This window comes from Mus caroli, unplaced genomic scaffold, assembly GCF_978045245.1.
Source record: "Mus caroli unplaced genomic scaffold, Mus_caroli_1 scaffold_10, whole genome shotgun sequence".
Lineage (NCBI taxonomy): Eukaryota > Metazoa > Chordata > Mammalia > Rodentia > Muridae > Mus > Mus caroli.
Window position 1 is genome coordinate 41,233,727 of NW_028227265.1, and position 25,511 is coordinate 41,259,237.

A 25,511-nucleotide genomic window follows, 5' to 3' on the forward strand; every position below is an offset into this window, starting at 1 on the left:
CTCAAGCCGGTCAGTATCTTGTAGATATAGCTATGAAAGTCAGTGTTCTGAATTAATGATGCTAGCCTGTGGCATGCATCTGATGGTTACTCTTCTGTATATATAAGATGCGTTATACTTTATTCCACCTGATACTTCTGTCATTTCAGTGTGAATTTGAAAGAAGAAAACCAGATGGGACAACAACACTGGGGCTTCTCCATCCTGTGGATCCCATTGTGGGAGGTAGGCCCACAGTTCAAGACTCTGTGTGAACCTGGTACTGTTTGCAAAGGACAGGAAAACTGGCATGTTAGTCAGACTTTGCTTTTGACAGAATACCTGCCAAACAGCTCACAGGAAAAAGGACTTCTTATTCCTTGGCTACACAATTTAAGAGGATTCTTGACTCCATTGATTCTGAGCTTCTGCAGAGGTAGACTAGGTGGGTGGAGCATGCAATAGCAGCTCCTCCCTAGTGGGGACAGGAGGGCAAGGTCACGATCTTCCTCAAGTTCGTAGAACTCCCAGAGGAGATGTGTGCAGCCTTTTAGTACATACAGCCTTGTTGAGCAGCAATTCATGTTCAGACCATTAGCACAAGGCTCAACCATTAACCACTAAGGACTTGTCTGGGTGCTCTGGGTTTTATGGTAACAACTAGCTTAACTTCTGCATAGGTTAACTTGTTTAATAAATAATGTGTTTTCATGCTGTCATGAGAAGAATAGTAGGACAGTAGAAATGGAGAATAACAGAATCCCTACATTTAGGAAGTAATGTCCAGTAGTCACTGTCTTTGGAGCCCAACATACGTTAACAAGATGTATGAAATGAAGCAAGTGAGACAAGTCCCTTCCCCTAATACTCTGTACACAGAAAACATCACAAAAAGAGATGTTTGTCATGACTTGAGTACTCCTTAAATGTCTATCTGCAATCAGAAGACTAGCTCTGCCATATATCTGAGGGAGGGTGTGGCTGCCTAACATTTGTTAGGAAGTAGGTTGATGTTATAAGGGAGCAGCTAATGGATTGGAGGAATAGCAGTGATACCCCTGGTGAGAAACCTTGAAGCAAAGGAAGAACTTGGTATTTTGGAAACGGAAGGGGTAAGCCTATGTTCAGTGACCAGTCGGGACTAGCTCAGTTGATAGAGAGTGCTTACTGACTTGCCATGGCAGTACCATAGAAACTAGGTGTGGGAACAAAATGTCTCTAATCACAGCGTGTAGAATATAGAAGTAGAAAATCAAGAGTTTAAGGTTATTCCTGGCTATACAGCATTTCAGAGCCAACCTGGGCTACATGAGAGCCTAACTCAAAAAGCCTCAACTTTCTTAATGTTGGGTCATAGGTGTATCCAGTCTGTTGAGGCTATTTTTAATAAAAATTTAATTTTAGAAGTGTAACATGATGATAAAGAATGCCATAAGGCAGTGCAGTATAATGAAGAGGACCCGGCTTATGGTCTGAGCCACATTCCTTTCTGAGTTTAGATTTTCTTAGCTTAAAAATATAGAGAAAGCCTTGCAGTAGTGGCATATACCTTTAATCCCAGCACTTAGAAGGCAGAGGCAGATGGAGCTCTGAGTTTTAGGCCAACCTGGTCTAAAGTGAGAGTTCCAGGACAGCCAGAGATACAGATTAAAGTGCCTCCATCATTGTGCTCAGGGTTTTCTTTCTGTCCTAGAGCCAGGCTACTGCCCTGTGAGATTGGGGATGACAACTGGAAGACTGCAGTCTGGAGTGAACACCCTGCAGGGGTTCAAAGAGGATAAAAGGAACAGAGTAACCCCAGGTGAGGCCACTACCTGCTTCAGGGAGTTGGGAAGAGAAACGGTCATTGTTTTTCATTGCTTCATTCACTGGCTTTCTTGATGGTATTTCTGCAATAGAAATTCATCACCAGCTTCAAAAGCAACTGGAAAATTGGCTGTTAGCATGCAGAGTTTCTTCCTCCTCTGCAGTAGTACTCAGTGTCCGTGCTGCAGGTGCCCCCTGTATCCACCCTCAACATACTCATCCAAACAGATCAGGAAAGGACAGAATAAATGACAGACTTTGTTTTAAACAGTGCAGTATAGCAGTTACTTATATCACACTGGATTCTACAAGTTTGCCTGAATATGATGTGGTGTGTAATGGAGAACAGCTGTCTGGGTAGAGGCTACGGTCAGCACCCAAGTATGCTGAGAGGTGACTGTAACTGTTGGGAGTTTTCTTAGATTTATGATACAGGCCAGTGAAGTTAGAAAGCATTGTCTTTTAATAAAACCAAAATGTGCTTGATGATTTTAAATGATACTATAGTATTTAATTTTTTTTGACAGTATTATACTTGAATTATGGACCCTACAGTTCTTATGCCCCACATTATGACTCTACATTTGCCAATATTAGCAAAGATGATTCTGATTTAATCTACTCAACATATGGGGAAGACTCTGACCTCCCAGACAATTTCAGGTAAGCCCCCAGTTAATACCCTGAACATGCTTTTTTCTGAAATATTAATGTGTAATGTATGGTTTATAAATACACTTACAAAGTTATCTAAATGTTAGAAAATGTGTTCAGTAATCTTTAGAGAGAACATATCTTCTTGAAATTGGCCTCTGTAGTATTTTCCAATACCTATTCTTTGTAGATTTATTTATTTTGTTATGTGTATGAGTGTTTTGCCTGCATGTATGTATGTGCACCACATACATACCGGCCTGTTGCTGGAGTTGTGTTCCAGGATATTTGATCACACTGTTAACCACACTGTGGTTGTGTTATTTACTGTAAAAAAAAGTTGTTTCTAGTTGTGGTGTGGCTCAGCTCTAGCATACATTTTTAATCCCTCTGGCTGGAATGCCAACAACCCGTTAATACACTTCTTTATCCCAAACAGTGAAGGTAAAGTTATTTGGTAAAAGGAAGTAGCCATGTTTGAAAATGATGTCTAATTGAGTGGCAGACAAACTGACAAATCAGAGAAAGATTCGACAAGATAGAATACGCCCAACACTCAGGAGAAGAAAGGGAAGCTACTTAAGAGAGCAGTGCAGGCAGAAAAGAGGAAGAAAAAGAAATAGGAGGAGGCAGTCTTCCCAGGAGAGTTTTACAGAGACAGGTTGAAGAGAAGACAAGCTAGACACAGGTGAAGACAGAATGAACCAGAGAATGAAAAGGAGCCAGATTAGAATAGTTTGCCAAAGTTAGTATGAGGCCAAGCAGAACAAGTTAGGAGAAGCCAGATTGAATCAGTCAGTGCAGCTGAGCCAGAGCAGCTGAGTTGAACCAGCCAGCCAGAGCTCAGAAAGAACAAGAAAGGATGAGCTTAGTCAGCAGTGAGTCTCAGGCTGAAAACAGTCTAGGCCTACTTTGATTGTATGGAGGCTAGAAGCTTCCAGGACTAGGCCTAGGTTAGCAGACAGAGGCAGTAAGCCTCCAAGATGGAAAGTACTACAGGAGAATAAAAGATACATCTACAGAGTTGGACAGAAAAGGGCATCAGATTCCCTGGGACTGGGGTTACAGACACTTGTCACCTGCATTGTGGGTCAAATCCAGGTTCTCAAGTGTTCTTAACTACTGAGCCAATTCTTTTCCTTCCTTCCTTTCTTCTTTCCTTCTTTCCTCCCTCCCTCCCTCCCTCCCTCCCTTCCTTTCCTCTTTTCTTTTCTTTTCTTTTCTTTTCTTTTCTTTTCTTTTCTTTTCTTTTCTTTTCTTTTCTTTGTTTTTTTGCAAGGGGTAGGGTAGTGAATGTGGGTAGTGTTTGGGGGTTTTTTGTTGTTTTTTTTTTTTTTTTTTAAGTTTTAAAACACTTTAAACACTCTGTAGACCAAGTTGACCTAAAACCCAGAAATCTGGTTGCCTCTGCCTCGAGAGTGCTAAGATTGAAGGCATGTGCCACCTCGCCTGGCTAAAGTTTTTTTTTTTTTTTTTTTTTCTGAGGCAGGGTTTCTCTGTAGCCCTGCCTGACCTGGAACTCACTCTATAGACCAGGCTGGCCTTGAACTCAGAAATCTGCCTGCCTCTGCCTCCAAAGTGCTAGAATTAAAGGCGTGTGCCACCACTGCCCTGTCAGAAAACCCTTTTTAAAGGAGTTCCTGATACTCAAGTTGAGGAGTTGCTTCTGTCAGAACCTGCTCTGCTGTAAGACAGTGCATGTCAGTTATGTTTCAGGCTTGATTCATTTAAGAATCCACAAAGCATTTTCCCTAAGTCATGAAATATCTAAAGCATCCCACATACAGGACAGTTTCACTATAATATACCAACCAAACTATAGTACAGCCAAACTATAGTACAAACTTGAATCCGAGGGTCTGTATCCCTCTGCAGATACTTTGTATCTGCTCAGTTTGATGAGATACCTTCTCAATTTACCAGGACTGTGTCCTGGGATTGGACATTGAGCCTGAAATTTCTCTTCTTGGCACTGGTAACTTCTTAACTATTATTGTGCTCAAGAATTTTATCCAGTACATTAACCAGTCTCCTGGTTTGGGGGGTTTGTTGTTTTGAGTTTATTTGTATTGGAAGGGGGTGCATTTAACTCTGATCTCTCACATGTTAGTATATTATGTGTTGTTTCTAGATGGGGTTCCCTAAGTTAGAGACTGGCTGTGGTTTCAGATTGAGGAGTTGCTATCCTTAGACTATATGTAATAGGGCACATTCCTTCTAGATTACTCAGTGAGGCAATCCACAAATCAGCAGTGTATGCCTCTGTGTACCAGACATTGTTCCAGGCACTAAGAATTCCATAACAGAACTGTACCCTCCTGTCAGATAGTGACAGAGCTTTGGAGCAAGACGAAGAGGGACAGGGAGAAGTAATGCTGGGGTCAGGAAAGTGACCAGAGAGGGAACCAGCAGTGCGCTCTCTCTGAGAGGGCATCCTGGTTCTGAAGTAGCTAAGCAAGGGACCTGAATTTCGAGCTGGCCTGACCCAGCCAGGAGCATCAGGAAGAGCTGTAAGGAGCAGAACAGGTTGGAGGGGAAAGGAGTAGTCACAGGAGTCACTGTGGGAAGAGATTGCTATGAGAACTTTGTGTACTTGGTGGATCGGGAGCTAGTCAATGGCACACAGAATAGTGACCCAATCTGGCTGTGATTCTGAAGTGACCAATCTGGCAGTTATACAAAGCTTGGGCTGCTAGGGCAGAAAGCAGGCATGAACAAATAGACCAGGGAAGTGGCCATTGTGGTTAGTAATTAGTAGGTTGCTGGCTTTTAACTGGAGAGTAAGAGAAGTTGGGATCATATCAGGGTTTTCAATTTACTGAAAGGAAAATGATTTTAGAACAGTGCTTGGGGAAAGTAGCTGACATTTAGCTTGTGATGTGTGTTTATGCAACAAGGGTGTGATTTTAGAAGTTTTGATACATATGAAAATCCTTAAGTGAATGAGATTATTAAGGGGAACTGGCAAGAAGACCCATTGCTGACCCCTTGCTTTCTTCAGAGGATGCTCAGGAACATTTCACTTCTGCTTCATTGTATGTGTGTATGTGTTCTCTCATGGTGATAGAGTCATCACTGGTAAGTATGCAGGTGCAACGCTGTCTCTGAACAGAACATATTTCATAATGTGGTCTATGGACCAAGGGCGTCTGATGGGAAGAGTCGGCTCTCGCGGGTCCGAGCCATGAAGACTACTTCTATAGAAGTGATTTCTTTCCAACTCTTTTTTCAGCATCTCTGAGTTTTTGGCCACATGCCAAGATTACCCGTATGTTATGGCAGATAGTTTACTGGATGTTCTAACAAAAGGAGGACATTCCAGGAGCCTGCAGGACTTGGACATGGTAAGCACACTGCTCAAGAAACAGGCAGTTTATAAATGACTTTGAAGTGCTAGACACTCAGTGTTTGAGACCAGGGATTAGCCAGTATGACAGCTGAACTCCATTCCCCGAAAAGGACAGCCTGCTGTGGGCGGAGAACAATGAAAGGAAAGAAATAAGTCAGCTATCAGGATCCAAGGGAGTTAGAACGTGGCCATTCTCTACTAATTTTGGTAAGACTCGGAATTCCTGAGCTGGGGATGAAGCTGGCTGACAGGATAGGGAATGTGCATGAGAGCAATGCATTGGGAGTCTCAGAAAGGAAAACCTTCCCTGTTGCATCTTTTATCAATATTTGTGAACTCTCTAGTCCAGTTCAAGACTGTTTATAATCTGGAATCATTCAAATGAGACTAGAACCAAGAAATGTTTCCTGCTGATGGAGAGGAATTCTGGTGTCTAGAATGTTCTATGACAAAATTAGAGGAGTCTTAGAAGTCATCTGTTTTTTTTTTTTCTTTTTAATTTTTAAATTTTTTTTATTTATATGAATGTTTCGCCTGTCTGCATGCATGTATCCCACACGCATACCTGTTGGATCTCCTGGAACTGCAGTTGCAGATGGTTGTGAGCTGCTGTGTAAGGGCTGGTGATTAGACCTAAGGCCTCTGAGGAGCAAGTGCTCTTAGGCAGCCCTGGAAGTCATAACTGTTCATGGTGACCATGACCCCAGTGCCTTAGCCCCCTGTCGGTAACTGCACAACTGGTGATGGTTCCCTGGGTGTCTTAGCAACCCTAGTCAGTGGCTTCTGCTTCAAAATCCTGCCACATGAACTACTGATCAAACCTAAAAAATACTTTTTCATCTGTTCAAAATTAAACCTACTTGACCCTTCCACTCAGCTAATTAGAATTAATAGTTAACTAAAGTCAAATTGCTTTGATTTGGTGACGATAGGAATATATTTAAAATATGATCTTTCTGTCCTTTGAATAGCAGTTTCTCTTCCCAAATATATCCTACAAAGTAACACAAGAGTTACACATGTAAAAAAATATATGACTTACATGTTTTAGAAAGTGGAAATGGTCTAAATCAGAGTATAAACCTTCAAAAAAGAAATAAAACACTTTTATTGATGTCCCTCCTGCACCCCTACAGGATTTCTCTGTATAACAGTCCTGAAACTCAATTTATAGACCAGACTGGCCTCAAATTCACAGAGATCTGCCTGGTTCTGCCTCCTGAGTGCTGGGATTAAAGGCTTCACCACCACCTGGCTAGATGTATTTCTTTTTATGTATGAACTACATTACATTAATGTGCATAAAATCATGAGGGACCATCTATATTTTGTGGAGTGTGTTTATTTTACAGTAAGCCTCTACTGTCAGAGAATATTGCCTCTTTAAAGTTTTTCCCTATCCTTGTCAAAGATTCAATGTGTTCAAAAGACTTTATATATTTAGACATTTATCTAATATTTACCAAGTATCTTAAATATATAACATTATTCTTTTAAAAATAATTCTTTTGGAGATTGGGTCTGTGTAGGCCTAATTGACCTCAGATTTATGATACTTCTGCCTGAGCCTCCAATTGCTAGTTTATGGGCATGTACCACTACATTCGGCTATATATAATCAGGCATGGATCTTAGCATTACTAGCAACTCATAAAAACTCAGAATGCTAATAATTATATTAATTAATTTTGGTTTTAAAATATAATTGAGGGCTGGAAAGATGGCTTAGCAGTTAAGAGCACTGGCTGCTCTTCCAGAGGTCCTAAGTTCAATTTCCAGCAACCACAGATGGTGGCTCACAACCATATGTAATGGAATCTGACGCCCTCTTCTGGTGTGTCTGAAGACAGCTATGGTGTACTCATATACATAAAATAAATAAATCTTTAAAAAAAAACTCAAAGTGATTATATTAATTAATTTTGGTTTAAAAATATACTTGGCAGCTGGAAAGATGGCTCAGCAGTTAAGAGCACTGGCTGCTCTTTCAGAGGACCTGGGTTCAACTCCCAGCAACCACATGGAAGCTTACAACTGTTAGTACACAGTTCTGAGTGATTCAACACTTCACCCTGACATACATGCAGGCAAAACACTAATGCACTTAAAATTAAAATAAATAAGTCATTTAAAGTACATATATCCTTATTTTCCATATACTTCAGTATGCTGCTTTTCTCTTGCCACAAAGTTAAGTTTTCTATTTACCTTGATTTTTGCATATACTGTTTGCATAAAAGTTTTCCTTTATCCATACAGTCATCTCCTGAAGATGAAGGCCAGACCAGAGCATTGGACACAGCAAAAGAAGCAGAGGTGCTTACAATTTATCCTTTAAATGGAGAATAAGTTTGAGAGACCTAAATGATTGGGCAGTATTACTTGGGGTTGGTGAGGTGAGATGGCTCAGCAGGTAAAGATGCTTTTCACACAAGCCTGGGACAGCTCAATCCTGGAGTCTATAGGTCTAAATTAGGGTTTCCATGGCTGTGAAGAGACACCATGACCAAGGCAACTCTTATAAAGGCAGACATTTAATTGAGACTGGCTTATGTTTTCAGGGGTTTAGCTCATTATCGTGGTGGAAAGCATGGCAGCATGTTGGTAGACATGGTGCTAGAGGAGCCGAGAGTTCTACATCTTGATCCAAAGGCAGCCAGGAGGAGACTGTTGCCCAGGCAGCCAGGAGGAGGCTCTGGATCATACTGGCCAGACTTGAGCATATATATGAGACCTCGAAGTCCCACTTCTACAGTGACACACTTCCTCCAACAAGGCCACATCTCCTAATACTACTACTCCTCATGAGCTAAGCATTCAAAAACATGAGTCTACAGGGGCCAACCCTATTCAAACCACCACACTATAGAGAGGTGGAAGGAGAGAAATGACTCCACAAAAATTCCCTATTGTCAAATACCAAATGTGTTGTAGCGTGTGTACTTCACACACACACACACACAATGATTGTTTTTATAAAAGATATGTTAATTGAGTATTATCTGGAGTAAAAGAAGTCATTTGAGAAGTTTATAAGTAGCTCATGTAGTAGATAAGAACTTACAGGGAGCCCAGAGTTATTACCACAGTGTAACTTCCGAGCATGCATACTCAAAGTTGGGGAGCTCATGTTTCTCAGGAGCAGAAACAAACCTGCAAGATGAGAGACATTTACTCTCCCAGCAGGCAGGGCACGTGCTCTGAGCTTAGAAAGCAGGTGACTCGGGGCTCCCAAAAAAATAGTGAGACTGAATATGTGGAAACCCAATGGTGTGCAGTGTAAAAAGCTGAACTGCTTCTTGGAAGATAAAAGATAGGCTGCTGTGGTAGATTATGAAGAGAAAGACTATTAAAAAGCTGTCAGACTTAGAGTACAGTGATGCGTGCCTTTGATGTTGGCACTTGGGAGGCAGAGGCAGGTGGATCTCTATGAGTTCAAGGCCAGCCTGGTCTACAGTGTGAGCTCCAGGTTGGACAGAGAGTAATAGACCCTGGGTTGTTGGGTTGTTTGCAGGAGGGTTGGTTGGCTTGGTTTGGTTTAGTTTTTTCTAGGCATGGTTTTTCTGTTCCTGGCTGTCCTGGAACTCATTCTGTAGACCAGGCTGGCCTTGAACTCCTAGAGATCCACCTGCCTCTGCCTCCAGAGTGCTGGGATTAAAGATGTACACCACCACTCCTGGCTGTTGTTTTGTTTGTTTAGAAAAAGGCTCTGGCACTTGTCTTAAGCAAAAAATAACTTAGCCTAACAACATAAAGGAAGAGACTCTGAACTGGGGAAATAAACCAGAAGAAAAGGTTCCTCCGCACTACAAAGAGAAACATAATAACAGGATAAAAACCAGCAAGACCTGCTGGGGAGGCACATGATATGATAGGTGATATGATAGCAGTAGTAGCTCATGTAGACTGCAGGGAAAGGGGCATACTTCTGAGAGAAGAGTCCCAGGGAGTTTCTGTTTTGGCAAGTGTTTTGGAAACTTTACTGGAGGTATGGGCCTGGAAGTCCAAAGTCTCCATGTGAATCGGACAGGTGTGATACAAAATTAATTTTTATTTCAGCCATACAAGTGAGACTCTCCAGGGTTACATGGAAAAGATTGAAGGGTAGAACCTTGGAAAAATCCAAAGTTGAATAATGTATGAGTCCCATGAAAGGATGGTTAACAGAAATGGAACAGGTTCAGCAAGAGTTGCAGATAAGCCCAGTGAGGGGCCCTTGGAAGTGATATCATAATCTTGACCTGAGCAGTCTCAGTGAAATGGAAGAATCAAAGGGTGAACCTCAGTGGGGTTCAGAACCTGAGGACACTAGGCTGTATGTAGGGATGTTTAAGATAGGACAGGCTCAAACTAAGCTTTAGCTAAAGGAAGGATAACTTGGGATATGAGGTCCAAATAAAGTAGGTGGTCCTGAGGTAGACAGACATACCGTCTTCAGAAAAGAGGATCCAAACAAGATCTTATGTTTAGTGAAAGAACAGGAAAGGAAATCCGATTTAAAAAAACAAAACAAAACTGTTGAATAGAGTTGTAGGGGTTCAGCTACAATGGTAAATCACAAGTCCACACTTTGTGCACTGCATGCTCTTCAGCCATGTGAAGACGGTGAGGTGCCGTCAGGACCCAAGTAGAAATGGAACCATGAACTTTTGGTTACTTACTAATTGGGTGATGCATTCCTTAAAGTTGTGTTGAAGTTATGGAAACTCTGAGTCCTATGAGTCTAAAAATAAAACTCTTAAGACTTGTTCTCTTGTGCAGCACTGATAACCAAGCTCTGGGGCTTGAGGAAGGCCAGGGAGCTGCTAATGCTATAGATCTATCGAAGTGCAAACAGCAAGTGCAGGCTGGGCTGAAACATTTACCTCTGAAACAGGCATTGCCATGGTCACCAAAATCAAGTAACAGTTTAGACAAGTGACAGGCTCTTAGTACTTCAGGATGGTTGGCATATGAATCGAGTGATGCAAATTGCATAAGCTGTCATGTCATTACAGAGAAGTGTGGATTTACAGACGCTTTTTTGGCCAAGATTTGAGAACAGCATTTTAAAAGAGTTCTTGGAAGACATAACCAAAATTATGGCTGTAAGGTGACTAGGTGGAATGACTTTGCTTGTAAGCACAGCCATCATACTGATTTTTACTTGGCACTGTCATGGTTTAGCAAACTCAAAATAAGTAACTTTTTTTCCTATTGAAGCAGATTACACAAATAGAGCCAACAGGGCGTTTGGAGTCCAGCGGTCAGGACAGGCTCACAGCACTGCAAGCCGTAACAACCTTTGGTGCTCCAGCTGAAGTCTTTGACTCCGAAGGTGAGTGTCCGGGACCACAGGTTGCTGGAAACTGTCCACCTCAGGCAGGTAGATGTGCTGCCATGTCAGCACTAATGAACCTAATATTTGCTCCAGAGAATCATAGCACATAGCTGTACTGTTGGCCTCAATTGAAGTAGAAGCTAACCATAGCAGAGCCTGGAACCACAGATAAACACGGGTTGCCTTGCTTTTCTTCAGTGTCTTTTTCTTACCATACAGAGGCTGAGGTGTTCCAGAGGAAGCTTGATGAGACAACAAGATTGCTCAGGGAGCTCCAGGAGGCACAGAATGAGCGACTGAGCACTAGGCCTCCTCCCAATATGATCTGTCTCTTGGGTCCTTCTTACAGAGAAATGTATCTTGGTATGTGTTCCAGGGATGGGAGGTAGCACAGGGCTGGGTACGTGAAATAAGACTTCAGAGAGTGGCTTACTGTGAAGTAAGCAGAGGGGAGTACCACACCATGAGTATAGGACTGATAACATTTACAGTTCCTTAGGATTTTTCTTTTTTTAATTATCAGGAGCTAGGTAATTGGCTCAGTCAGTCAAGTGTTTGCTGGAAAATATGAAAGCCTTAGTTCAGATCCCCGTGTGTGAAAGCACAGTGGCGTGCATCTCTAACCTCAGTGAGAGGTGGGAATAGGCAGGTCCCTAGAACTAACTCAGTGGGAGAGCCTGCCCTACAACATAAGATGGAAACTAACTGGGAAGATACCGTCCATATGCATGTGCATGTGTGTGCTCACACACATATACTACATACATGCACACATCTAGGTGGCATTCAGCCCCTGTGGGGCTGAAGCAGGAGGATTGCTGTGAATCTACAGCCAGCCAGAGCTACATAGCAATACTCTTTTAAAAGAAGAAAAATGTTGCTGGGTGGTGGTGGCACACGCTTTTTGATCCCAGCACTTGAGAGGTAGAGGCAGGTGGATCTCTGAGTTCAGCAACAGCCAGGGCTACACAGAAAAACCCTGTCTTGAAAACAACCAAAAGAAAGAAAAAGAAAAAAAAGATGATGACAGGAACCACTTCGGTTCTTTGAGTGTTTCCCCCTGTTTTTCCCAGCTGAACAAGTGACCAATAACCTCAAAGAACTCACACAGCAAGTGACTCCAGGTGATGTTGTAAGCATACACGGAGTTCGAAAAGCAATGGGGATTTCTGTTCCTTCCCCCATCGTGGGAAACAGCTGTGTAGATTTGACAGAAGGTAGGTGCCCTGTTTGTGTGGGTGAGACTTCTGTGAATAAAAGGGACACGGACCCTTTTCCTTAAGATGACATTGAGCGCTCTTGTCTGGTTTGATTTGTTTTATTTAATTTTTGAGATTAGCATGCAAAGTAATGGGTTTTATCTTGGCATCTTTTAGTTTCCTTTCCATCTTGTTTAAAGAACGAATAGATTTGATATGTTTGTCAAAGCTGCTGTGATGACTTAATGCCAGGCTTCTCCTTGGCTGTGAGTGTGGCATGAAGGGCTGGCAGCAGTGGTTCTCCTGGATGCTAGCACAGTGGGATGAAATGCTGAGTGCTGTCTTCTTCCTTCAGAGTGTGAAGAACCTAAGGAGACCAGCACTGCTGAGTGTGGGCCTGACGCAAGCTGAACTAGCCTGGTATTTGATTCTATTATGTACATAGTTTTTCATTCTGAACTTGGAGGTGCTTTTCAGAAGATATTAACTATTTGTAAATTGTGTTTTAATTAAGCTTTGGGACAGTTCCTTTTAATGTTCCGAAGATTGGCCTTGTATTAGGAAATAAAGCTGAACCTGGGACTGTGAGGCTCGCTGGCGTGTCAGCTGAATTACCCTTTGCCTTACTCTGCCTTGGTTCCGAGGATGGACACCTAGGACACACACCAGCCTTTCTCATGGTCATCTTTCAAAGGAGCAGTCCTCAAAATAAATTAATTCCCCAAGTTTTCATATTTACCACTCTTACTAGAACAATTATAAGCAGCTAGTAATAAGCTCTGCCCTACCAGAGCTCATCTGAGTGACATTCAGAAAGTAGCCTTACGAGCATAGCATCCTGATAGCCTTTCAGACTGCCACTAATGATGGTCTGACTTTTTATTATGTTGTTGAATGTGTATTACGTACATATAAGTACATGCATGTAGCCCCTCCCCCTTTTGGGGTTTCTTGTTTGGTTGGTTTAGTTTTGGTTTTTTGTTGTTTTTTGAGATAGGGTTTCTCTGTGTAGCCCTGACTGTCCTGAAACTAGCTCTGTAGACCAGGCTGTCTAAGAGGTCCGCCTGCCTCTGCCTCCTGAATCCTAGGATTAAAGGTGTGCACCACCTAGCTTAGAACAACTGTTAGGAAATGACTTTCTGCTTCCATTGTAGATTCCATGGATTGAACTCAGGACATCAGACTTCTCAGAAAATGATTTTTTATTCACTAAACTATCTCAGTGGCTGAGGACCCAACTTTTTAAGCATAGTTCTGTCCACTGAGACTTTGTAGCCTAACACCATGAAAGTAAACACACTCAAGATAATGTTAAAGTTTCCCACTATGGCTCCCCTTTCTGTACCTAATGGGAATGGTGTCCTCCTTCATGGTTATTAGCTGCTGGCTCTGCTAGGAGGTTGGTGGTGATAAAACGTGTCTAGTGTGTTTTCTTTTCCTTCTTTCTGTTTTTCCCAGTTACTTGGAGCATTTGCAAATGGATGAACCAAGTAAGATGGGCCAAGTCACCCTTAGACACATCAGAGTCTAGAGTTAGTGGAGAGCTTGCTCCTGGTCAGTTTTCCAAAGGCCACCTGTGTTTCATTTGTGCCCCAAAATCATTTCCCTGTTCTGAAATACACAGGTCAAGTGCCTGAGCACATTAGGTAGGAGACCATCGGATATGTACCCTTATATCACACGTCACTGGACTGAGAGAAATAATAGTTTTTCCAGATATAACCTCTTTAAAAGGCAAGCTGGGTATGGTAGGTTGCATTTATAATCCCAGCATTTGAGTGGCTGAGAGAGGAGGATTGCCATGAATTTGAGTCCAGCTGGGCTATGAGACCGTGCCTCAAAAAAAAAAAAAAAAAAAAAAGGTGAGGATGAGAGTGCAGGAGAGTGAGCCCAACAGTTAAGAGAACACACTGCACTTGCAGAGGACTGGAGTTGAGTTCTCCACACCCACATTGCTCAAAACCACCTATAAGTTACAATTCAGGGAACCTTGTACCTCTGGCCTCCTCTGCAAGCACTGGTACTGTGTGCACATAGCCACATGAACACACATGATTTTAAAATAAGTATGTCAATGTAGATAGAACCTAGTTTAGCAAACAGATGTCTTACCCTTTTACAGAGCCTGTCTGCAAAACGTCTAGACAGGAAGACATACCTATTTTCTTGATTTGAAATTAATATTAAGCAAGAACAGTAAAGAAAACTTGTTTCTCTCCAGAAATTACAGGGTGATCCTTTTGTAGGCAGGTATGCTAATAAAATACATCAATTCAAGTGTGTTTATATAAGTTTTTTAGATTCTGACTTTAGTCTCTACAGTTGAAGGGCTGAGGGGTGTAGGTCTGTTGGTAGAGTACTTGGCCAGAATTCGTGAAGCCTGGAGTCTGATCCTCTGCACCATACAAACTGGCCATGGAGGGGTGGGGCTGAGGGGGTTAGTGGCTGAAGTGCTTATGCAAACCTGACAGCCTGAGTTTGGATCACCGAACCCAAGTACAAATCTGGATGTGGTAGCATACATGTCTATAATCTCTGCACCCCTATAGAAAGGTGGGAGGTAGAGACTTGGAAATTCATAGGGCAGCTAGCTCGAAGTTAACAGAAGCGAGAAACCCTGTCTCAAAGTAGGAGTTGAGTGAGGACTGACAGCCAAGATTGTCTTCTGATCTCTACACAAGCAGGCCTGCATGCACACAAGGAACCTGGCTGTAATCCTAGCATTCTAGAAATGGAGACAGGAAGATTGTGAGTTGAAGATTTGAGGACAGCCTGGGTTACATGAGACCCTGTTCAGATATTTAACCCATTCTTCACCAGTAGTTCCTGAAGACCCAGAAATACTTTCATTCAAAACACCTTAGGACATTCAGGTTTTTTTTAATTGTTGGTTGAACATATAAAAAGGAGCCAGGCACTGATGATTTATGAAAATGGAACAGAACTCTGAAGCAAATGTTAGAAGTCTATAAATATTAAACATACAGAACAAACCATAGTTACTTGCTTGTACCCACTCGGAGCATTGACCTGTTATCTATGAAGTACACAGTAACAATCATTTTTTGTCAGGAAGTGTCTTTAAGTCAGAAGACTTGGCGTATTACTGTCTGTAGGCAGTGAAGGTTGCCTTAGTAGAGATCCTGAAACGAATCCTTGGCCCACAGAAGGGTTTAAAGAAAACAAAGTTCCTGTGAAAAAACAAGACACCTGTAAAGAAATTACTTGGAAAGTAGAAACCAAGTATGTATGCATGAGTCCCAAGTGATGTTTTCTGTCAGTTACACTCTTAGGACCTGAACAATAAAATACTCCAGGCACAGTGCTTCAGTTGAAAAGAAACAATGCATGAATGGCAGCCAATTACTTTTAAACTCAAGCTAAGATTTCTGTTGCTGGAGGGAAAAGGTAACTTGGCTGTTGGAAGAGTAGAAATGTGTCAGCCTCGGGAAGGAAGCTCTGTCCTGCTCTCTGTCTGCACGGCATTGCGGGCATCACCAGGAACTTTACTAACTTCCCAGAGATGCCTTGCTGGGAAGCCCTGACCACTACTAGATTCCTTTGTGCAAACTAAAATCAGCCTTTCTTTCCTGGGCTGATAAAACTCCACAGGACACAGCACAAGCCAACAGTTCCTATCTCTCCCCTCTATGTCCCGGACTACTCAGCCTTGGACTAAAGTCCCAGGTAAACCTGGCTGGTTAGCACCCTGTCTGCAGCAGTTATATCATTTGTAGACTCTGGAGGTTCCTTGGTGACTGCTAGCTAAGAAGACCATGATGTAGTGCGTTCTGTGGCAGTGAAGTCATTTCCAAAAAGGAGTGGGGTGTTTGGTCATCTCTCTTGGAATGCTGTGGAGCTAAAGCACAGTAAGACACCCATCTCACAAAGCTGGCTTTTGCCTTGACTCATTTGGCCTTTGTTGAGGGGCTCAGTTCACAGGCCAGAGTCCTGAACACGTGTTCCTGCCAAGTGGATTGTTCTTGAAGCTCTGCAGTCAGCTCAGAAGACTGGAGAGAAGGCAAGTGGGACAGGGTTGTCCACGCCTGTCTACACAGGCTTTCCCTCAGAAACAGCTGGAGATAGTAGTGCACATCTGTAATTGAAGCACTCCGGAGACCGAAACAGGAGGTTAGAAGTTTGAGACCAAGCTAGGCTGACCCTGACTCCAAAATAAATAAAGTGCACACAGAAAAACTGAAACATCATACCTCATTTCTAGACTTTAAACTTCCTGAGCCTTGTCCCAAAAGACTTGCATCAAAAAATGCTTGATTGCAAATTCAAAGCTTTGCTGCTGCTATGAGCCCCATTCCTCAGAACTCTGTCCCTGCAGCCAATCTGATCCTATAAACGGACACTAGACAGCAGACCTATTTACATGTAGTCTGTGGTTAACAAGAGAAAATACACTAGAAAGGAGGAGATCTTTGTCTAGCATCTAAGAGTCAGTGGTAAAACTAAAACTCCGTTTATGACATGTCCATTTCAAACATAAGCCAGAGATGGAAAGAAGTGACAAGTGTAGATCAGACATTTTCTCTGCTGTTTTGAGACTACCCACCAATATACACCGTTTTCAACTCCATTTACCAGAATGCCTAATTGAGAGAATAACATCCCATGGTAGATTTGATGGGAGGAAAGCAAGCAGCAACCCATGCTAGTCAGCCTGGCTGAGCCTCCTGTAGCCAGTAGAGCTTTTGTCTCCTGTGAGTGCTGTTCACTGGCCACCAAGGTGGATGTCTATCTTGGTCATGCACTGAAGTCTCTTCCCCAGCACCCTGGAAATGAACACAGCCTGAAGTAGACCAGTGGTCTAGCTAATTTGGAACTGTAGAGGCTGAAGCACAGAGCCTCTGTGTACAACGTAGTAGCTGCTTCAAACAGAATCTGATGCACAGGTCAAAGCCATCCTGTAGTGCAAGTCCAAAGAAGCCACTGCGACAGACATGGGGCTACATTCTTGGCTCCCTCGGGGAAGGAGACTGACCACCAGCCACCTCAGTTTAGCCCCAGGCCTTGAAACTTGGCAGTGTCTGTACATACAAAGTAAGTCCGCAGTTCCCCTTTGCCTTTGACGTTGATTAGCCCACGGCACTCACAAGAATATCCTAGTCCCTGGAGGATAGTGCATGTCTCTTCGGTAACCTAAAATGAAAAAGCCCTGTCTTCAGAGAGGAAAGGGATGGCTAACATGCAGAGTGTCTTGTCTATTCCTGACAATGATGGCCAGAACCACACAGCCAAGTGATGGAAGGGCCAGGTCCTAGAGCACGATACCTTCTCTGGGGTGTCTTTCCCAGGGTCAGTCCTTCCCAGTGGACTTTTACCTGGATTTTCCCAAGCTCTCCGGTGCTCTCCATGCGGCTGGCAACATTGACTGTGTTTCCCCAGATGTCATACTGAGGCTTGCGGGCTCCAATCACTCCAGCAATCACAGGCCCGTGGTTTATGCCTTAAGATGGTTTGCAGTTAGCCATTTATAGTGACATTGAGAGAGCCCACAGAAAGGGGTGGAGAGTACTGGGGGGTTTCTTTGGAACTGTTCTCTCCAGCTGTCTCTTGTCCATACTCAGACTCACTAGTTCTTACCTAGTATACTAATTTCCCCTTAATAAAAAGAAATAGGCTTTAGGTGCTTATCCTTAAAGCTAACTATGGGTAGTTAGAGTTAATACATTTGTCTTATTCTCTCTATTTTAAGGTCATTTATTTGCAGCCATGATTTTGGCCCTGCATTTATATAGTTACATATTATTACATTTTTTAAAGGTAGGGTTAGTGGCTGGCAAGATAGTACTTCCAGTACTATCAAGTCTGATGACCTGAGTTGAATTCCTAGAACCCACAAGGTAGAAAGAGAACCAACTCCTGCCGAAACCTCATAGCAGAGGGAGGGCAGGGACACCGTCCAACCAAGAGGGTGTGGGCAAGGCTGAGCGTCCGTTTGTGGCTCTTACCGACTCGGAGGCGGAAGGAGTTGAAGGAGTGCCTGTTGATCCCATCCAGCTTGCTCATCAGGGCCATGCTAAATTCCACCAAGACTCCAATGTGCACGTGCTTCCGCTCCAGGTCCTGCGGGACATGGGGTTGCATAACTACTCCATGCAACCTTGACTGAGGGCGCACACCGTGGGCAAGGGGTTTCTGTCCCCACCAGGGTCTCCAGGCTATGCCACAAAAGGCCTCTGCCCCCTAATGCAGAAACTTTAGAAGGTGATAGGACTGGGGGTGGCCTATAGGATTTACTTTGACACAGGCCTGGAGTACCTGGTTCTCATGTCCTGAGGGGGCACTGAGCCCTGCTGCTGCCATGTAGGTGCTGCCAATGGTCTTGATCTTCTCCACACCACTGAACTTGGGCTTTAGCAGGAGCTGCAAAACAACCAGGAGCTGTAGTATCCTTGATGCTGAGAAGAGGAAGAGGGCCCTTCCCCCACTCCCGATACACAGTGCAGACACATGGCATGCATGGCCTTGTCCATCCGAGTTCATGGCTGCAGGTGAGAACATGGCACCCACCGTCCTCATCTCTTCCCTTCTCTGGATTCTGATCCTTCTCAGAGAAACTTACCCAGCATCATTTACTTAGACGTTGCTTAGTGTGCCCCATAAAGTTCAGCCCAAGCCAACTTCCTGAGATGGTTGACAGCATGGGCTTAGCCTTAGTCAGATCTGTTCTGGAAGGACTGAAAGCTACCTGTTAGCACCTGCCCAATAGAGATTTAATAAAAGGCTGCTTACTGGATAAATAAGTTTGTCTCTTGGTATTTAATGGAATACAGTTTCCAGCTGGTTGGCCTCATGCTTGGTTTAGCTGTTTATTTTCTCTGACAGGGCTAAGGATGGAGCCTGAGCCTCACACATAGCTGAGCTTGCCTTTCACCAGTGAGCCTCTACCCTCCCCTGCTACTACACAGGTAGGGAGCTGCACAGCAGGCTGGCCAGGCTGTACCTCGTCAAAATCAGCAATGATCTCATTCAGCAGTCGAAGGCACTCCAGTCCTTCTTTGTTGACATCACACTCAGTGTAGAATACTTTGAAGTCCGGAACAGATGCAAACATGACACAGACACAGTCATAAGACTGATGGTACCAGTCCTGCAGCAGGGCAGGGGAGAAACAAGACCAGGAGACCACTAACCAGGGGCACAAGTGCTGCGGGGGAGGGGTCAGTCCAGGCTGGCTGGCTGTGTGGGCTGTGACTGTGTGACAGCAGCTAAGGCAGGACTCCGGTTGGGAGGTGGTTTTATGCTGAGCTGTTACTGGGTCTGTGTCCTACATAAGAAAGGCTCTGCCATATGCACCCCGTGGAGGTACGGATCCTTCAGCATGCTTGAACCTCACAATGTTTTTCCAGAGTGGAATTCAAGGCCAAGGAGGTAAAGCGTCTTGTCCAGAGCCCCTGGTGGCCATAGGACAGCAAGCCTGCCTTTACACCGAGCAATCTCTCAGGGGGTACTTCTGGATAGCCCAGGCCTTGCCGGCACAGGGCAGCTCTGCTCACAGACTCCTAGAATACCCTGCCCTTCACATACCTCTGCTGCCTTGTCCCCAATGAAGTGGGCAGCCACGTGCGCCGGCAGCACATTCTCCAGGAGGAGGCGGTTCACATTCTCCATTGTTTCAAACTCCTCGTGCTCCTTCTTGAACTTCTTCTTCCACAGACAGTCCAAGCGGCAGTAGTAGTCAATCTTCAAACCAGGAAACCAATGTCATACCTGTCACACCTGTGACACACCACCCAGGCCTGGGACCTAGGGTGCTGGACCAGCCTATCTGCAATACTGCCCACCCCATCCAGCCCTCCACATCTGCTCAGCAGAGGCTGGGCAAGGGAGCCTACACACCTGTCTAGACAGCAAGATGAGGGTGGCATAGAACAGGATCAGGTAGAAGTTGACCATGATCTTCAGGTCTCTCTCTAAATAACTGGGGGAAGGGGTAGTCTCCCGAGCCCCCGGAGCAAGGGTGTGGCTGGGCATGCTTTGTGCATCAGACAGGAGCAGCCGTGTCCTAAGGGGGTAGGGAATAAACAGTTGCAGCTGTGTAGGGAGGAAACCTCCGCAAGGGGACCTATGGGTCACTCCAGAAGGCCCATCTGCTGAGTGAGGGTCTGAAGGCAGCCAGTAGCTCTTCTTGAGGAGGGAGAACAGCCACTAGAATAGCATAAGAACCTGGCCAAAGAAAGGCAGATAATTCTTTTTCCGGGTCCTTGAGCTTCTAACCACATAGGATGTAAGAAAGTCAAGTCTTTTCCTCAGTCCAAAGCCTTGAGGGCATCAGAACCCTTGGGAACCCACAGGAGTGTACCTGCTCAGGAGGCAAAGACATCTGCACGTCTGACACGGATATCCAGGCCACAGCTCAGACTAAGCTGGCTCAGGGCTCCCTTCAACTGACCCAGAAATAGGAGGGCCTCCCCAAGAACCCATCAGTAAGCCATACACCCAGCTCAACTGCTAAGATCTGGAGCCTGGACCAGTCACTATCCCACTTGTGGAGCAGGATCTACACCATTTGCTCAGCGTCTAGTCCACTGGGCCATGGACAGAGATGCATCCTGCTCTGATCAGGTGCTATGTCAAAACAAACCAGCTTGCGGTAGTGGGCTGCAGAAAGACACCAGCGGATCAGGCCCACCTTTGTGTCCCGTTGGTCTCAGTGCTATTGCCTGAGACGTGCCAGCATGGGGAGAGGTTGAAGAGCAGCAGGTAGGCCACCAAGGCCACTGTCAGCAGCATGGCCTTCAGCTCTAGGCTCATCCGCAGGAAAACAGAGCATGCAATGAAGCCCAGGATGCAGCTGCAGGTGTAGTACTGCGGGTGGGGACAACGTCCAGTGTCAGTCACCTGGAGCAGGCTACTATTAACAGTCCACTGCCGACTCCCTCCTGCTGAGGGCTCCAAGCCAGGGGTCTGTACCAGCCTTGGCCCATTGCTCTCTTTCCAGCAGGGAAGCTGATGGTCACTTCCTGTTTTGCCATTTCTCATGGCCTCTCTGGGCAACAGACTGTGTTTTATGTCAGCTGACCTGAGCCTGGCCCTTGATTCCTTGAAGTAAGGCCTCAATTAACCTCTCCAATGTGCAGGGAAAGTGACCCAAAGACACCCTCTAGTGCAACTGATGATGGTCTGCACTCCCTGCCTACCCCCAAGGCTTAGAGCAAAGAACCAACACCCAGTTTCCTGTTTCCCTGGCATTGGGCAGACAGGGAACAAGCCTGGCTACCTGGACCCAGCCTTCTAAATGTATGCTAAAGACACTGGCCTCATTCTCCCTCTCCACAGTCTCTAGACTCAGGCTTTGAGCCATGAGAGGGCCACTCTGACCACAGTGGCCCAATGAGAACCAGTAGCTCCCGAGGACTGAGCCAGGAGTTGGGTGCTGGAGGAAGCCAGGATTAGCATGCTCACCGGGAGGAGCTCACATGGGGTCCCAACTCTGTTCTGTGCAGCCAGTGGGCTTGTCTTGTTGTCTTCAGGCTGCTCTGGGCCTGGGTTAAGCGTCAGTGGCTGAGGGGAGACAGGTTGCCATTAGAACATATATAGGGACTCAGACCTGCCAGGCCCAAGGGAGGTGACCCAAGACAACTATGGACACCAGAAGTACTCTGCGGCTGGGTGCCTTTGAGCACAGTGAGTGGCTGTGTCCACAGCAGCCACCATGTATGGAGTAGCTGGGGTGGGAAGGGATACAGAATAGAGGTACTGGAGCAGCAGCAGCCCAGGCAGGCATGGGAGAAGGCTGGGGTCAGCCCTCTCAGGAGCCCCATTCTTCTGGACCCTGAGAGAGAGGCATAGAGCACTCTCCCCAGACTGTAGTGTTCAATATCAGGAGCACTACGGAGGAGATCTGTTGTGAGTTCTTACAGGCTGCTCTGCAGCTACCAGCCTATGACTTGGATCAGAGGGCACGTCATCCCTTACTTAGGAAAATGAGTCCCAAAGCAGGTGGGAAGGAGGAGCTGGCTCCCAACACATACCTGCAGAGTTGCCACATGCCTCAAGCCCTCCCTTGAAGGGTGAGGAGCCCAAAGCCTGCCCTGGGGACCTCACAGATCACTGCAGAGCTATGAGGGAGTCACGGCAGATGGAGCTGTTCAGGTAACAAGACTGGGATTCTGGGATCTGGGTTTCCCAGGTCAAAGGTGATTCCTTTCCCCCAGGAGATAATATCCTTTGTACACAGCCCTGCTAGCGCTTGCTGTCCTGGCCCCATAACTCACCATGTTAATGATGGCAACAGTCAGTAGGCTGCCAACAGTCAGCACAACCAGGACAAGCCTGACCAGGGGTTGCGTCTCCACGCTCTCCGAGATGGCCTGGAGTGTACTTCGGGATGGAAAGCACCTCTGTGGAGAGAGGAAAGTCATGCAAAGCAGCAGGGGACAAAGGACAGCCTTATTCAGGAAAGATGGGTGGCACTAAGGAGACTGGGAGGCTGAGGACTTGGGGACAGCCTGCAGGGACTCAGTTATCCTGAAGGTAAGATGGCACCCAACTGCTGCCCCGAGCAAGACTGAAGGTGAAGGAGAGGTCATAGGGGTGAGACTGAGTCCCCTGAACTCCCGTGAACCACTCACTCACCGAGAACTCAGTAGCAAAGCAGAAACTCAGAACCAGCCCCAGCAGGCAGGCCACCAGCCCAAAGGACACACCCAGAGTTGCCATCCTGGAAAGGAGGGGAAACTTGAGACCAAGTCCCTTCCACCAGTCCCGGTTCTCCAGCACATGGTCACCTGTCCCTCCCCAGTGGATATTCTTTCTCTAGCAAAGAAGACCTTGAAAAAAAATGAATCCAAATGTCCCACAAACAACAATCATGAAGGTCAAGGTTGCCATCAAGTCCCCCTAGGGGCCAAGTGTATAAGAAATGAGTCACATCGTGAGCCTCTGGGACTGTCTGGCACAGAAAACACAAAAGCGTCAGTATGGGGAGATCAGTATGGCGAGCAGCAGGCTGGAGAGCAGTAGGCTGGAGAGCAGCAGGCTGGAGGGATGGCTAAGTGGTTAGGAGCACTTGCTGCTCTTGCAAAAGGCTCCAGATCTGATTCCCCGCACCCACGTGGTAGTACGCAACCATCTAAAGTTGCAGTTCTGGGTGACTGGACGGACACCCTCCTCTGAAGGCCTCAGGACTAAGCACACATGTAAGCAAAACATACATAGATTCAATAAAAGTGTATGCATCCATAGATAATATTTTATTTAGTTTGGTTTTGATACAGGGTCTTACAGCCTTGGTCAACCTGGAACTTACTGTGTGGACCAGGCTGGCCTCACACTTGCAGCGATCCTCATGCCTCTGCTAGAGTGCTGTGCAATCACAGGCCTAGCTCGCCATACCTGCTTTCTTTTTTTCTTTTTTTTTTTTTTTTTTTTTTGGTTTTTTCTAGACAGGGTTTCTCTGTGTAGCCCTGGCTGTCCTGGAACTCACTTTGTAGACCAGGCTGGCCTTGAACTAAGAAATCCACCTGCCTCTGCCTCCCGAGTGCTGGGATTAAAGGCATGCGCCACCACGCCCGGCCATACCTGCTTTCTATTTAGCCTTCGTGTGAGTGTGAGTATGTGTGTGAGTGTATGTGTGTGTGAGTGTATGTGTGTGTGAGTGTGTATGTATGAGTGTGTGTTGTGTGTGTGTGTGTAAGTCTGTGTGAGTGTGTGTGAGTGTGTGTGTATGTGAATATGTATGTGAGTGTGTGTGTGTGTGTGTGTGTGTAGGCACCTGCATGTTACAGCATGCATATGGAGGTAAGAGAATCACTGGCATCAGTTCTCTCCTTTAACCACGTGGGTGACAGGGCTTGAGCTCAAGTTGTCAGGCTTGGTGGCAGGTATCTTCACCTGCAGAGCCATCTCAACACCTTACTAAGCACAGCCACAATGACAGCCACGTGTGTGTCATAACTGCCCCCTGGAAGCTATCTGTGACTAAGCTTTGTTCCTTCTGGCCTTAGCCACTTGTCCCTGTCCCCACCAGAACCTGAAGCAGGCACTTCAGGGCTTTGGGGTCCAGGCTGGATGTCAAAATCCCTGTAAGTCTCACTTCCCCATCTGGAAGAGGGAATGATGAGGCCACTGTTTCCAGAGGCTAAGGCCAAGACCACCCAGATAACAAGACTTGGAGACAGAGGAACATGGGAAAGTTTCATACCCAGTTGCAAGGAAGGGCCAGAAACTCCAACTCTGGGGCCATCCCCCTGCTCCAGTGGTGAGGGACCTATAGCTGAAGTCCCTGGTTCCTCCCTGCTAGCCTTGCCAGTTTCTGCTGGGTCCTACCATAGTCACCACCCCTATCACCCCAGTGGGCTTGCCCATCTTCCCCATCACAGGCTGACCTGGGCATCACTAGAAGGTGGACGAGCAGGATGCAGACGAAGACAAGGCTGGCACAGGCGAAGTCGTAGCGAGCCCGGGGGATGGGCACCAGGCGGTACTGGAGGAGCAGGGTGACATGGGTGTGAGAGGCAGCTACCAGCAAAGTCCCTTCAATGCCTCACCCCAAGTTCATATTCTAAAATAAAATGCCTGCCACCTCTCCTGGAGTTCAAGGTGGTGCTCCACACAGTCATTTGCCTGCCAACATTATACTGTTCCTCCCTGCATGGGCAGCCCTGTATCCAACAAGACTTTTGCTTTCATTTCTCAGGCCCTATGGGCAGGAACCAAGCCTGAGCCCCCAGGTGAGGCTGTAACTGACCTGAGCTCACCCCTTACCAAAAAGTATTATCTGGGCCTAGACCCCAGACAAACAAGTAGAGATCCCGGAGGCTGCCTTCCATACGGCACCGCTTTGTTACCACATCAGCACGCTCCCATAATAGAGGAACAACCAAGACTCAGGCCATGTGACCCGCAGGCAGGGGAAGGCCCCTCCACTCTCTTCCTCCTAACTTTGCTCAGATCCCTAGGGAGAAGGATCCTTCCCTCAGTCTTGGACACCAGGCTCTGAAGGCCAGGACACTACTCGACGGTCACAGCCTAAAGCTAAGGACAATTGGCTTCAGAACCTCCAGGTTGCAGGCTCCTAACTAAACCACCTGCCTGACCACTTTGGGGTAAAAGGTAGATTAGATCTTGATATGGGCCCAGGGCTTTCAAGAAGCCGTGAGTTGCTCTAGACCTACACGGCCACTAGAGCACAAAAAGTGTCACAGCCACCAGGCAGGAGGTCCTACAGGTCGCCACCAGGAGACTG

The 25,511-nt window shown here is 45.8% G+C and overlaps 2 protein-coding genes across 12 annotated transcripts in view; one reads left to right on the forward strand and one right to left on the reverse strand.

The window, feature by feature from the left end:
- Brd7 (bromodomain containing 7) overlaps window positions 1–15,866 on the forward strand; it is a 32,795-nt gene extending 16,929 nt beyond the window's left edge. Inside the window, exons 9-18 of one of the 8 annotated variants that reach the window (XM_085843723.1) lie at window positions 150–225; window positions 1,673–1,780; window positions 2,313–2,448; window positions 5,672–5,783; window positions 8,048–8,104; window positions 10,991–11,105; window positions 11,328–11,471; window positions 12,182–12,325; window positions 12,663–12,727; window positions 15,589–15,866. In XM_085843723.1, coding sequence (XP_085699849.1) covers window positions 150–225; window positions 1,673–1,780; window positions 2,313–2,448; window positions 5,672–5,783; window positions 8,048–8,104; window positions 10,991–11,105; window positions 11,328–11,471; window positions 12,182–12,325; window positions 12,663–12,718 — 948 coding nt within the window. In that variant the 3' untranslated portion in view covers window positions 12,719–12,727; window positions 15,589–15,866. Of the gene's footprint in view, window positions 1–149; window positions 226–1,672; window positions 1,781–2,312; window positions 2,449–5,671; window positions 5,784–8,047; window positions 8,105–10,990; window positions 11,106–11,327; window positions 11,472–12,181; window positions 12,630–12,662; window positions 12,896–15,379; window positions 15,513–15,588 lie in introns of those variants that run through there. The other 7 variants (XM_085843724.1, XM_029480489.2, XM_085843725.1 and 4 more) reach the window with 7 other exon arrangements.
- A 1,321-nt stretch (window positions 15,867–17,187) lies between these two features.
- Adcy7 (adenylate cyclase 7) overlaps window positions 17,188–25,511 on the reverse strand; it is a 54,740-nt gene continuing 46,416 nt past the window's right edge. For all 4 annotated transcript variants that reach the window (XM_021169503.3, XM_029480488.2, XM_021169505.3 and 1 more), the window contains 12 exons: window positions 24,652–24,749; window positions 22,901–22,985; window positions 22,540–22,665; window positions 21,728–21,826; window positions 20,955–21,130; window positions 20,162–20,327; window positions 19,850–20,005; window positions 19,266–19,412; window positions 18,581–18,685; window positions 18,271–18,385; window positions 17,641–17,765; window positions 17,188–17,458 (listed from right to left, as the gene is read on the reverse strand). In XM_021169503.3, coding sequence (XP_021025162.1) covers window positions 17,312–17,458; window positions 17,641–17,765; window positions 18,271–18,385; window positions 18,581–18,685; window positions 19,266–19,412; window positions 19,850–20,005; window positions 20,162–20,327; window positions 20,955–21,130; window positions 21,728–21,826; window positions 22,540–22,665; window positions 22,901–22,985; window positions 24,652–24,749 — 1,545 coding nt within the window. In that variant the 3' untranslated portion in view covers window positions 17,188–17,311. The remainder of the gene's footprint in view (window positions 17,459–17,640; window positions 17,766–18,270; window positions 18,386–18,580; window positions 18,686–19,265; window positions 19,413–19,849; window positions 20,006–20,161; window positions 20,328–20,954; window positions 21,131–21,727; window positions 21,827–22,539; window positions 22,666–22,900; window positions 22,986–24,651; window positions 24,750–25,511) is intronic.